At 49.3% G+C, this 13428-nt stretch overlaps 1 protein-coding gene across 3 annotated transcripts in view; it reads left to right on the top strand.

The window, feature by feature from the left end:
• Positions 1–13428, top strand: part of LUZP1 (leucine zipper protein 1) — a 44425-nt gene that overhangs the window by 25170 nt on the left and 5827 nt on the right. For 2 of the 3 annotated variants that reach the window (XM_074894333.1, XM_074894334.1), the window contains exons 2-3: positions 4032–7304; positions 11959–12322. In XM_074894333.1, the coding sequence (XP_074750434.1) occupies positions 4149–7304; positions 11959–12183 (3381 nt within the window). In that variant the 5' untranslated portion in view covers positions 4032–4148 and the 3' untranslated portion in view covers positions 12184–12322. Of the gene's footprint in view, positions 1–4031; positions 7305–11958; positions 12323–13428 lie in introns of those variants that run through there. The other variant, XM_074894335.1, reaches the window with a different exon arrangement.

The raw sequence follows: 13428 nt of genomic DNA, 5'->3' as shown, positions 1-13428 counted from the left end.
GCAAGTTATTGCCTTATCAGATTTGTTTAACAAGTTCTGTTTAAACATCCCTCAACAATATTAATTAGCATTAGTAGTAGTGCCAGTGTTTGAATCCTGCACCATTCCTTCTGATACAGCTTGGAGAAGAACAGTCATGAACAGACAGAGTAATTTAGATTGGAAGTGCCCCTGGAGGTCTCTGGTCCAAGCCCTCACTCAAAGCATGACCAGCTTAAAGCAGCCTCTACATCGAAGATAATATTTTATACTGGCTGATTTCCCTCAATCTTATAAATGTGCACTTTATTTGTAATACTAATTTGTTTAGCTTCTGTTTCCAAGCATTGGGGTTAGATCTGGCTATGCCAAGAAGTTAACGGACCTTCTGCTGGAAGACTTCTCGTGAATAATTTCAACATACTTGTTTGTAGAAGGTGTTGCTTTACGTCTGCTTCTTCTCCTTATTAGCTTATTAGATTGAGCCTCTTTCATGTCTTGGGGTAAATCACATCAGCTGGGGAGGTATTGGGAAGTTCTAGGGCTGCCTCTGCTAAGAGTTCTGAGTATCTCCATGGATGAAGGTCCCACAGTCTCTCTGGAACCCTGTGTCAGTGTTTGTCCACTCTCACAGTGGGGGGGAAGGAAAAAAGTCATAATATCTACTTGGAATTTTTCTTCTTCAGCTTGTATCTTTTGCTTCTTTCACTGTGTGCCTCGGAGCCTGACTCAGTCTTCTCAACACCCTCCTGTTCAGTAGCTGCAGGCACCAAGATGTCTTTGCCTTCTCTTCTTCAGGCTGAGTAATTCCAGTTCCTTCAGTGTCTCCTTGTATGTCCACTGCTCCAGCCCATGGCCATCTTGGTGGCCTCTTTTGGACTCAGCCCAGTACATCTGTGTCTTTCTGGTACCGGGCAGTCTCAAACACTGCACTCTAGATGTGGCCTCACAAGAGGCAATCAGAGAGGAAGGATCACCTCCCTTGACCTGCTGGCTGCACACTTGCTGACACAGCCCAGTCTGTGGTTGGCCGCCTTAGCTACAAGGACACACTGCTGACCTCTGTTCAACTTTTCATCCTCCAGGACTCCCCAGATCCTTTTCTGTGAAGCTGCTTTCTAGCCATCATCCCTAGTGTGTCCTGGTGCCACAGGAGCAGGACTCGGGCTTCTTTTTGCTGAGGATGCTGTCCACCCCTTTCTCCATCCTGCCAAGGAGCCCTACCCTCCAGCGTATCATCCATGAACCTTCTGAGAGCATGCTCCATCCTATGATCTTTGTTGTTAATAAAGACATTAAACATCATTAGCCCCTGAGGGACACTAGTAATTCATTTGTGCAATTAATTGCTTAGTTCGATTTTCTACTTCATTCAAAGATTTGAGTGTTTCCTCCTAAATCAGGTTCTCCTCTGGGCCTCTGAGCAGCCTCTGACGTCCACAGAGGAGATCAGTGACTCAGTCCCAACATCCCTCTCCTGCTCTTTATGACCCATGAGCTGTGACAGTGTAGCCGGAGGGTCTAAATCCTGACTCGTGGCTCACGCTGAGCTCTCCACCCAGCATTGTCCTGTGCAGACATAAAGGTGTGTTACTAGTCACGTTCCAGACTCTGTAGGAACCAACTTTAGCAGCGTGATTTGGTGGAGCAACAAGGTGGGTAGTTCACCAGCAGTACTGGGTCCCTTCACAGGGATCTGTGCCCATAACCCCCTTCCTTCCTGGTGGATACTGCATTGGACCACCCCAGGTCCCCTCCTGGGGTGATTGTTTCTTCTGTCTGCAGAAGCCTGTTGTCTTCAGGGCAAGGTCACCTCTCTGCACCCAGTTGCTCACTGAGTGTGAGCCTCTACTGGCCTCCACAGTGGGGCTTCCCCAGGGTGCTGAGTGTGTGAGGGGCGCGTCTCCTACTCCATCCAAGGGGCAGCTGATGCTGCAGGAATATTTGGGATGTAGAAGAAGATGGAGGAAAGGGAAGAGCAGCCCCTCAGCCTCACCCCTCTGCCCACCCAGCTGTGGCGGTAGCTCTCCATTTTCCACCCCTTCCCATGAAGAGGGCTGTGGGACTGATCCCATGGGCAGAGCCTGGTCTCACTGTGGCAAGGAGCCTGTCACTGGGGAGCCAGAGCTGCCCCCTTCCAGGCTGCTGTGACGCTCATGGGCCACGCACAGCCCTGTCCCCTGAGCTCTGCACTAACAACCTGCAGGAGCTGTGGCCTGAAAACCAGTGCTGCCCAGCATGCCCGGCATCACGCTCCGCCAGCTGTGTCCTGGGGAAGAGGCTGCTCTCACTTCCCAGCCAGTGGCCAATGCCAGGTTAACCATTAACTCCCTGCTCTGAGGCCTGCCGGGGACAGGGCTTTGTTTTCAGGGCACAGCTTGCTTTGCCTTTCCTGTGACGCTCTGGTGACGTTTCTGAGGGGGATCCTGCCGGGTCTGAATAGCCTTTCCTGCCTGCAGCCAGCCACGCAGCAGGACCGGGGTCTGCGTGGCCTTTAGGATCTGTGGGCAGCGTGAGGCGGGGTGGCACGGGAGCGGGATGGCATCGTGGTGGTGAGGGAGGGGACAGGCGTGTGGCTGTGGCCAGGCACACCGCTGCGCAGGGGGTGCAGAGGTTCCTCTCTGGGTGCTTTTTGGGGTGCTCCTTTCAGCTGCCTGAGGTGCGTGAGACCAAGCAGATAGGTTGGTGACCCCCTCCCAGAGTGAGGGAGGTCCCTCGGGAGAGGGCTCGCAGGGTGCCCGGTGTGCACGGCGGGTGCCTGTTGGCAGCCGGGGCCCCCATTCCCAGCAGGAAGTGAATCACCTTCAGTCAAAGGCTTCACGTCGGGGTGCTGCAGTCTCCCTTACTGGCACTGTCTCCTCCCCACATCCTGCTCTTTGCTTCTTGGCGCTGTAAAACAGGAAACTCCTGAGTGTTTCCTCTGCAGGGAGCTCCACAAAAATGCTGGAAGCCAAGTCCTGCTTCAAGGCAGACAGCCTGAGTAAGGGTGCAGGTCAGAAAGCTGCAGTCACCCCCCTCCACTCAAGTTTGCAGTAGCCCTCGCACAGGTTGGGGACGTGCCTCGGGCCCAGGACAGGATGATGCTAATGCTGAGCACCAGAGAGACTTCAGATCCTCCCAGCAGCCGTTCTGGCCTGCTCAGGTGCCCCTCCCTGCTACTCCCTGCCGAGCACAGAGGGGCTGTTTAAAAAAAGCCCTGCCACCTCTGAGCTGAGCTGGGAAGAGATCTGCAGTCAGTGCGTGAGAGCGTGCCCATGTGTTACAATCACGGCTCAGTGTCAGCGGCGAGGAGAGGCGTGAGCGTTCGCAACTGCTCATCTCCTGGGTGGGCGAGTGGGTGGCAGCCGAGGGCAATGACAGCTTTTGAAACAGGAGAGAGAAACTTAAAACTCCACTAGCACGGTGTCCTCAGGATGTGACTACAACCCAGCTGAAAATTTCAACCAAGCAGCCTGGGCTGCAGGAGAAATACCGGCAACAATGGGCACTGGTGACTGGCAGCAGCTGTCACACCAGCGAGCCAGGTGTGTGGGGGCTTGTCCCCTCCCCCTCCTCAGTGGCCACCAAATGGCTGGGGGTTGCATTTTCTAGTTCCCAGGTCTTGTTTATGGTTCCTGAATCTTCATCTCTTAAGGCATCTTCAGGAGACTGGTGTAGTGCTGAAGAGGGGTGTCTGCTGCGTGGGCATGTCCGTGTACAGGGACCTGGGTCCTGTACCTGCAGGAACCTCTGCAGCCCAAGAGCTTGCACGTGGGCAGCTTGTGCTGACACTGAGCTGACACTGGGGTAAGGGCCCACCGGTTGTGCACACACCGCCCGTGCAGACCAGCAGAAGAGGGCACTTCCTTCCCTCAGCGGTTGAGAACAGACTATTTTTGGAAACCCAAAGTAAATGGACTGTGGCTCTTATCTGCAGTTTCATCTCTCCTAATTTAGCATTTAGAAGTGTGTTTAATTAAAAAGTTATTTAAGTAAACATTTATAGTCTAACTTATACAGTGAGAATATTTATTCTGAGCTTTTATATTGATTTTAAGCATTTTTTCTTTCAGGGTGAGATTGCCTCTGTTCAAAGAAACAGTACGTACTAAGAATACACAAGGTGTTAAAGACCACACCGTTCACCCAGACTAAGCAAAGCTTTCAGTTAAAAGGAATAAAAAATCAACATGGCAGAATTTACAGGTTACAAGGAAACCTCAAATCGGCACCTACGATTCAAATTGCAGAGTCTTAGTCGCCGCCTTGATGAACTGGAGGAAGCAACCAAAAATCTGCAGAAAGCAGAGGATGAGCTGCTTGACCTCCAGGACAAAGTTATCCAGGCAGAAGGCAGCAACTCCACCATGCTGGCTGATGTCGAAGCCCTGCGGAAAAGAGTGCTGAAGATCGAAGGCAAGGATGAAGAAATCAGGAAGGCTGAAGAGCTTTGCCGGTTAATGAAAGAAAAACTTGAAGAGGAAGAGAGCCTCACCCGAGAGCTGAAGTCAGAAATTGAACACCTTCAGAGGAGAATGGCAGAGCTGGAGAAGCTGGAGGAGGCCTTCAGCAGGAGCAAGAATGACTGTACGCAGCTGTGTCTTAGCCTCAATGAAGAAAAGAACTTGACCAAAAAGATATCTACAGAATTAGAAATACTTAGAGTGAAGGTGAAAGAACTGGAAGCATCTGAGGACAGGCTGGATAAAACAGAGCAGAGCTTAACGGGTGAGTTAGAAAAACTGAAATCCTTAGCGCTGAGCTTTATCACTGAAAGAAAACATTTTAATGAAAGAGAAAAGCAGAATGAAAAAATAATCCAGGAGCTAACACAGAAACTAGAACAAAACAATAAGCTAACTAGGGCAGATCAAACTAGAAATGCGTCCAACTTGCTAGAAAGGTCATCAAATAATCTTCTGGACAGAAATGATTTGAGAATTGAAGATGACTTGACTTCTGCATTGCCCTCGAAGGAGACCAGGAAGAAGGGAAGTGTGGATTACCTGAAACATGTAGAAAATGAAACCAGGAATAAATCAGAAAACCAAAAGAATAAAAATCAGGAAGACAACAAAGTGAAAGATCTCACCCAAGAAATTGAGAAACTTAGAACTCAGATGAAACGTTTTGAATCTTTAGAGGAAGAACTTAAAAAAATGAGAGCGAAAAACAGTGACCTGCAAGACAGTTACTTGAGTGAACAGAATAAAAACAAACTCTTAACAGGTCAGCTAGAAGAAATGAAAATGCAAATAAAGAAACAGAAAGATCTGGAGAATGGAGAGGTTGAAAATGAAGATACGAGCTTTTCTAGCAGGGGAAAACATGACAGACCTAAATACAGAGGTGTCACAGGTGATTTGACAGCGGCCAAGCACAAGCCAAGGGAGCTCTCACCGCAGCAGCGCCGGGAAAGAGTGAGGAACAGGGATTTCTCTGTCAGTAATGACAGCTACAGCCACAGTGGTAAGCAGGTGCCCAGTCCAAGCTTAATGAACAGAAAAACAGGAAAAGCATCTGGTGCATCTGCCCTTTCAGACACTGCTGTGACAGATACAAAAAGACTGGAAGAGAAATCTTCAGTTTCCTCTTTTTCTTCTGGTCAAAAGGAAGGCTGCGTCAATCAGAATGAGGGGAAGAGATCAAAAGAGCAGCCATCTGTCCTCAGCCGATACCCTCCTGCTGCACAGGAGCAGAAATCTTGGAAAGCACCTTCCAAACCTGTTGGTGACACAGGCCTGAGATCCAAGGCTGAAAAGCCATCTCAGGTGCTCCGTAGCAACTGCCAAACCAGTGCCGACACACGGGATGAAAAGTCAGGCAAAGGAGAATCAGTGGCTTCTTTGGCCGAGAAGCTGAAAACAAGCCAGGCAGAAGTCAGTGACTGCTCGGGGGACGTGCTGCTCGCCAGGGGCAGTCACGCCTCTTCCAACGGCACAGCTTCGGCATACAGGTACCACCTCTCCTCCCATGTGTCAGCGTCGGACTCCACTGGCTCTAAAGCAGAAGCAGTGAACGCTTTTGCTGCATCACACAGACAGCCCTCGGAGGGGAGGGCTAAAAGAGCAATAATCTCCCAGGAAAAAGAATTTGCAGACCCATCACTTGAAAGTGCAAAGCCTTCAACACTAGCAAAGCATTCCCATCGCTCCAGAAGTCAGGAAGACATTCTGCAGATTCTCACAGGTCTTGATAAAGAAGACACGGAGCAGTCTTCAACTTCAGCAACAGATCTTGTAAATGCTGGCTTAAAAATGGACTCCAAAACCATCCAGAGTAACCAGGAAAAACTTAATTCAGATGAGGAATCGGGAAGAAGCAAAAAACCAACCACTCAGTCAGATTTTGAGACAAGAAAGAAAGTCAGTTCCAAGCAGTACTCCAATTCCAGGGTTTTTAGAACATCACTTTTTGAAAATGACAAAACCACTGTAAATGATGAAGACTCCACCAAGTGTATAAAACCATCAGATGCCAGCACTGGAGGATTTAAATCCAGAAGGTCGTTCAGCCCGAGAGAAGCTCTGAGATCAAAAGCTGTCATTAAACCTGCAATTGTTGAAAAGGATATGAAGGCAGTCATGGGAGGGACTGTTTCTGAGGCAGAGTCAGAAAAACAGAAGTCTGTTTTTAAAACAGTAACAAATAAAATGACAAGCAGCATCACAATCTTCCCTTCTGAGCCAACAGCTCCAAGGACCAGTGCAGATCTAGCAGCAAAGGAAAGGCATGTTACCACCAGCAACATCAGAGTTGCTCCAAATGAGCCTTCACCAATAACAAACAATCTCCCCACACCCTTTGAGATATCAATTAATAAAAGTGCTCTGAAATTATCTGAGGTGGATAGAGTTGGAGAGGCAGCGCTGAGAAGTAAAGCAGAAACAGTGGTTTCCAGAAGCAGCATTGTGATAAAGACTTCTGAACTCACGGAGAGGAACACTGAGCTGCCTTCAGAGACAGTCAGTTGGAAGAGCCATGGCTCTTCAGATGCAGCTTCATCTGAAACAAAACATGTCACTGTGAGAAGTTCCTGGATAACAAGACAAGGCTTACATTCCCTGGAGGACTCTCAAACCAAAGTGGAAAAAAGTGCAGCTTCCAGTACTACAAACACGTGTAGGTCCTCAGTGGACCTCTCAGAAGTGGAAGGGAACAGTGCAAGAACAAACTCCCTGGAGCAGAACTCAGCAAGAACCAGTGCCGCGGCTAATTCCTGGAGTGCCCCTGAACTGGGCTCCCGAAGGACCAAAAGTAACTTAAGTGCATCTGAACTGCTAACACGCAGGAGCTATGCAAGTGATCCCACAACGGCTGCTGCTTGGCACCGGACCACGCTACCTGTAAGTATCCTACGTTAAACACTCTTGTCTTTCAGTTGATGAGGTTTTCCAAGTTGTCTGTTAGTTGTAGGGTGCCTGATATGAAATTCTTACAGCTTATTTCCTGAAGTGCTGCCCTCTCCCACCTCCTGTTATCTTCAGTGGAGCATCTCATATGTGAAATACCCAATTTAGACTTCTTGAAATTAGATCCATCTGCTTGGGTCTATAACTATATAGTAGCATTTGGTCTTGCCAAGATCAGAGAAGATATAGTCACACCTTATGTAGGGCATGGTATACTTTTCAGAGTGGCTTTGCATGGCACTGTCAACTTGGAGTAGTAATGAAAAAATGGTAGAAATGAGCAGATTTTAATAGGGTTGTGCCTCAGGCAGGGTTATAGCTCTAACGGCAGCTGTAGAGATACAGCTCCTTTTGGTAAGAGCTGCATGGTTTCCCCATGTGAAATCAGACTCTGGTCTGGAAATGCTTCCCAGGCATCTCCTAAACAGATGAGTGGTGGCTGGTTACACAGGGCTGCTCTCTCCTTGGTCTGTGTCAGTATGCCACCTGAAAAGAAGCAAGAGCCATGGGGATGGCTGTGCAATTTTCCTGTTGATTTGGCTGGTACCAGTGAGGGGAGTCCCTCAAAGCAGGGCTGACACACACAGACAGTTGGTTTGGTGAGCTATACTTGCCACCAGAGCTGCAGGCTCCAGCGTATTATTTCAAGTGAGTTCACTGGCACCAAGTGCCCCTTGAGTCCATTAAACCACATGCCGGTTCCTGCTGCAGCTCCTGCCTCTGCTCTTAGAGCTGCTCTAAGCAGGTGCTGCCATTGCCAGTCTCCAGGAGGAACCCACCCGAGTAAGCTGACAGTGCTGGTGACAGAGGGGACAGATTCATAGCCAAATGACTCTGGCATTGACAAGGGTGAGGTGGTGAACTTGTGAAAGGAGTTTTACATTTGCAAAACTTCTCTTCCACTTCTCTGCAATGAGACGCACAGAAGAATTTGCACCATTGCTTTGCTTTGCAGAGTCTATTGCCTGGTGTTACAAAGTGCACGTTGGCCTTCCAGCTACCTTTGGACACTGAGAATACATTGTCTCCTTGGCCAGGGTCACTTGTGAGTCACAGGCAGTCTGTGCTTCTCTTTCATGAATCTAGGCAGGACTGACATGACTTCTGCATAATAGGAGCTTGAGAAATGGGAGACCCACCCCTGAGCCTCCCTTTATCCCAGGAGTTTGAATTCACAGCACTTAGAGCCTTGAGTCTCACAGCTGAAGAGGTCTCCACTTGCAGCTGGGCTCATGTGTGGTCAGTCATGGACCCCTAAAGAGTGGGCACTCGTATTTCTTTCCCATCTTCCCCCCACCCAGGGCTGAGTACAGCTCTGCAGTACATTCTGCCAGTGGTCTCAGGGTCACTGTCATTTGCTAGCTATGCGGTGTGCCTACGACACAGTTGAAGTGTACCTGACAGAGCAACTTGACCTCTGCGTGGTCATCCTGGGTATCCCTGATGAATTCACTGGCTTCCAGCCTTGCCTGTGTCTGCAGTGACAGCAGTCAGGAAAGCGACTGCGTGGTTAGTTCACACAGGGCTGTTGAGTATTGAGTTAGGTATCTCTCTGCATCATACTTTGAAATAAAATCACCCTGACATAGTCACAAATCTGAATTCTTGGTCATAAATTAAGTATATTTTTAGCTTGTAAATGAGGAGCATGAAGTTACCCAGAAAGACTGCAGATACACAGATATACCAGATTTTATGTATTTGAGCAGCTCAAATTATTGCATATGCCCTTGGAAAAAACCCAAAATCTCTGCCTTTGAAGGGTATCTTTAGGCTTATAATATGCCTCATGTCACAAGCAGTCTGTTTCTGCTGGGATTTGAGTTTCAGTTCAAGATGTAGCTGTTTCTCTGGCAGAAGGCTTGGCACTGATCTCTGCTAACTTTGCACATTCAGCTGTGCTGCCATCTCTTCCCAAGCTCCGCTATCCAAACTCTGAGATTGCCTTAAGAATCCTGTTTGAGAAACACGGGGTCTGTGCTGGTTTTGCCACAATACATCTTCCTCTCCTCCATGGAACACTCCTGACATCTGACCATTTGCTGCAGCGCAGCAGGAGGCTAAAGCAAGCTGGAGGCTCGGCCCCTGCCCCAGCCTGTCCCTCAGGACAGACCCAAACTGAGCACCTGGAAATAAGGAGATGCCAAGGCACAAGGTGTAATTTCAGCCTTCTGGTTTTGTACCGCTGATATAGGCAAATGAACCTAATAAAGCTGCAGGAGGTGTCAGCTGCTCTTAGCAATACTTGTGGTACAGAAGCAGCAGCTCCTCGAGCGCTGCTTGGGGAGCCCCAGAAAGCGATGGGTGCTGGTGGATGGATGCTGCAGCCCGAGGCCCAGCTCCCTCTAGTGCTCGCAGCCAGCCTTTCTCGGGCTCCCACAGAAGACCTGAGGAGATGCAAGACCTCGAGCAGTCGTTCTGTTGAGCTTCGTGTTTCAGATAATGAAGTCGGTATTTGGTGGGATGTTTGACTGCTGAACATTTGCAATGCCCGAATTAGCCCAAAGGCAGGTGAGCAGGTGAGCAGGCGAGCAGGCAGCAATGCAACATGAATGCACTTAATTAGTTTTTCTTGTGGCTGTGACATTAATATGACTGGAGCTGGGCCGTGTGCTGCATAAATTAGGTGAAAACCTAAAGGTAGGCTTTTCTTCAAGTGAAGCTATGCTTACCTTCTCATGGTGGGTGGGTCTCATGGAAAAGTCTCCCTGACAGTATCCAGGGATGTGCTACCTCTTGCCCCTTCTCTCCTCTGCTTCAGGGACTAATATAAAGTGCATCCATCACCATTTCACCCTGGCTGACTCCACATAAGCTTCTACTTAAGCAGTCAGCCATGCCGCATCAGTGGCGTGGACCTCAGTAACTTTGTCCAAGAGTTCCATCCTGTTTTGTGCAAATCCTGGGGGTCACATTCTGTTCAGAGCAGCTTCCCAGGTGCTTGTCAGTGACCAGCTGACTGTCCTCTGGGGTGCTGAGCTCTGCACTGACCCGGCTCTGGGGGTACTGGTCTACATCACCAACACATGGAGGTGGCCAGCCTGATGGCCCTGACTCACCTCTTTACCTACAAAACTCTTTGAGACCAGTGTATTTGGGTTGATAGTCATAAATTCATGCTGCCTGGCAGCCGAGAAGGACTGACGCTGTCAGACGCCCAAGGGAATGGAACTCCTATATGCTCACCCAGTGGCCTCACCTCTAAAGACAACTACTGTATCAGAATGTGCCTGCTAGATGTGCCTAGCCCTTGCTAAGCTGTCCAGGTCCATCAAGATGATTGACATTCATTAAATTAAAATTATCCCCTTGCTTTTATGAGTAGCCTGGCCCACCATGGTTATCTCTCACCCATGGCTGGTTGGAGGTCCCTGGGGGACTTCTGCCTGTGTTGTGCCTATTCACCAAGGTGCTGCTGCTGCCATCTCACTTGAGCTGTGGGGCCTGGATCACAAGGGGGAGGTCAGGTCTAGTGTTTGCTGTATGTCATCCACAGTGGGGCCAGCTCAGGGCAGATGTTTGCCCGTCCAGACCCACCAGATGTCACAGCTTCTTTCTAAGAGCCCATCAAAGCCTGGAGTCCATCTCAGAGATGCTTTTCTGCGAGGCACATGCTGCCTCTCCCTTCCCTGCCAAAGGGCAGGGACCAAATCTGTTCCACCGGTGCCCACAGCCCCCTCAGAGGCCATGATGCCATCCCCAAAGTGAGCAGCTCTGGTAAAGCCTTCAGCAGTGCAGTGCAGCCATTGCACTTTGCCCAGTAGCTGATTAGATTATTGCAATTGTAAGATCACCATTGTAATGATTTGCTTTGTTTCTGCTGTTGAAGTGATGGTGTCTTACAGTGTGCTGGAACTGGTGGATAAGGAGGTTTTTGCAGTGACAGCAACAGTAAAAGCACTGCCATCTTCCCGGGGAGCTGGAGGGTGACAGGGACTCCTCACCCCGCGACTCACAGCAGGGTGCAGCCTCAGTAAAACACCCGGTGCCCCAGCCAGCCCTGAGGCAGACCGTAGGCCTCTGAATCCCAGGGTATGATCCCAGAAGTGACTCTGCAGACATTCAGGAAAACATTAGTGAGTTTAAAAGTGCCTTGTAGATGCCTACAGCAGGAAAACAGTGTAGGACACTCCCACATCACATCCTCATTGCCAAGAAAATCAGAGATTCGGGTTGCTGGCCACCCCCCACCCATGGTAGTTAAAACTCAGAGTTAATACTTCTAAGAAACTGCTTCAGTCACTAAATCGTGGGATTTTCTGCTGATAGTCCCTCATGGATACAAGCACTCTGGGCCCAGCGAGCCACGCAGGCTGAGTACAGATTTGTGCACAGGTCGTTCAGCTGAACAGAAGACTCCACATCCATAACTTGGATTAAAATTACTAGATGGTTTTAACAAAAAAATCTTTATGAAATAGCACATAAGTGAGGAAGTGCCAGAGCTGGCCTGATGGCCCAAGTGGCCCCTTGCCAAAGGGACTCAAGCCAGCACCTCACACTGCCAACCCAGGACCAGGAACTTAGTGCTATTCCAGACCCCTTCATAGTCCCCGAGTCCCAACCCTCTTTATTTTCCTTCACACAGGATGAAAGCAAAGATTTTGTGCCCAGTTCTAGAAGAAAACAATACGGCTCTTCTGAGTACCTCTCCCAGGTTGACACCCCAGGGAAAAGGCCAGCCACCAAGACGGAGCTGCAGGACCCTGAATCCAACCCCCACGCACCACTGGGTCTCCAAGTGGAGGAGCAGGTATGTGAGTTCAAGGACCATCCAGAAAAGAGAGTTACAAGGCAAGAAGCCAATATCTGAACCAACCTCCCAGTAACGTAACTTAGAGAACTTGTGCAAAATGAATTACCTACCTTTTAGGAGAAATCCAGGCTCAAATTAGCACTGCCCAGAGGTGGAGTGTCTACTGTATTGCCTCAGTAAATTATTCTACTCATTACCGGTAAAAAAGTACTACCTTATTTTTCTGTTCTAAACTTGTTTCAGCTAGCTTAATGGCTAAAAACATTCTCCAGGGAGTAAGAGGCACTGCATCTAGTCATCCTCTGGCACACATTGGACAATCAGGGATGGAAGAAAAAAACATTTGGAGAGACAAAGTCAGAGCCCCTGATTTACCTGCTTCAGCTGGCTGCTGTAGTACTGGGGTGCTTGTCTGCTGCTACATACCTGCTGCTCTGCCTTCTAAACCACATCTTCCTGGACACACAAAGAAGTGGAAAACAGCCCACATTGTAGTGAATATGACTTATAGCCTGAAATATGAAAAAATGTGTATTCCAGCCTCTCCCTTCTGAGGAGATAGGGTCCAGGCAGACTTTAATTTCTAGGTGTACAGCCGTACTTATGTCACAGAATCACAGAATCGTCTAGGTTGGAAAGGACCTTGAAGATCATCTAGTCCAACCTTTAACCTAGCATTGGCAGTTTCCACCTACACCAGATCCCTCAGCGCTATGTCGACCCAACTCTTAAACACCTCCAGGGATGGGGACTCCACGACCTCCCTGGGCAGCCCATTCCAACACCTAACAACCCCTTCTGTAAAGAAATACTTCCTAGTATCCAGTCTAAACCTTCCCTGGTGCAACTTGAGGCCATTCCCTCTTGTCTTATCGCTCATTACTTGGTTAAAGAGGCTCATCCCCAGTTCTCTGCACCCTCCTTTCAGGGAGTTGTAGAGGGCCATGAGGTCTCCCCTCAGCCTCCTCTTCTCCAGACTAAACCCCCCCAGTTCCCTCAGCCGCTCCCCATCACACCTGTGCTCCAGACCCTGCACCAGCTCCGTTGCCCTTCTCTGGACACGCTCGAGTCATTCAATGGCCTTTTTGGAGTGAGGGGCCCAAAACTGAACACAGTAATCAAGGTGCAGCCTCACCAGTGCCGAGCACAGGGGTAAGATCCCTTCCCTGTCCCTGCTGGCCACGCTATTTCTAATACAGGCCAGGATGCCATTGGCCTTCTTGGCCACCTGGGCACACTGCTGGCTCATGTTCAGCCAGCTGTCAATCAACACCCCCAGGTCCCTCTCTGACTGGCAGCTCT

This window comes from Strix uralensis, chromosome 25, assembly GCF_047716275.1.
Source record: "Strix uralensis isolate ZFMK-TIS-50842 chromosome 25, bStrUra1, whole genome shotgun sequence".
Lineage (NCBI taxonomy): Eukaryota > Metazoa > Chordata > Aves > Strigiformes > Strigidae > Strix > Strix uralensis.
Note: the sequence above shows the minus strand (reverse complement) of the source record. Positions and strands in the feature narration are given on the sequence as shown.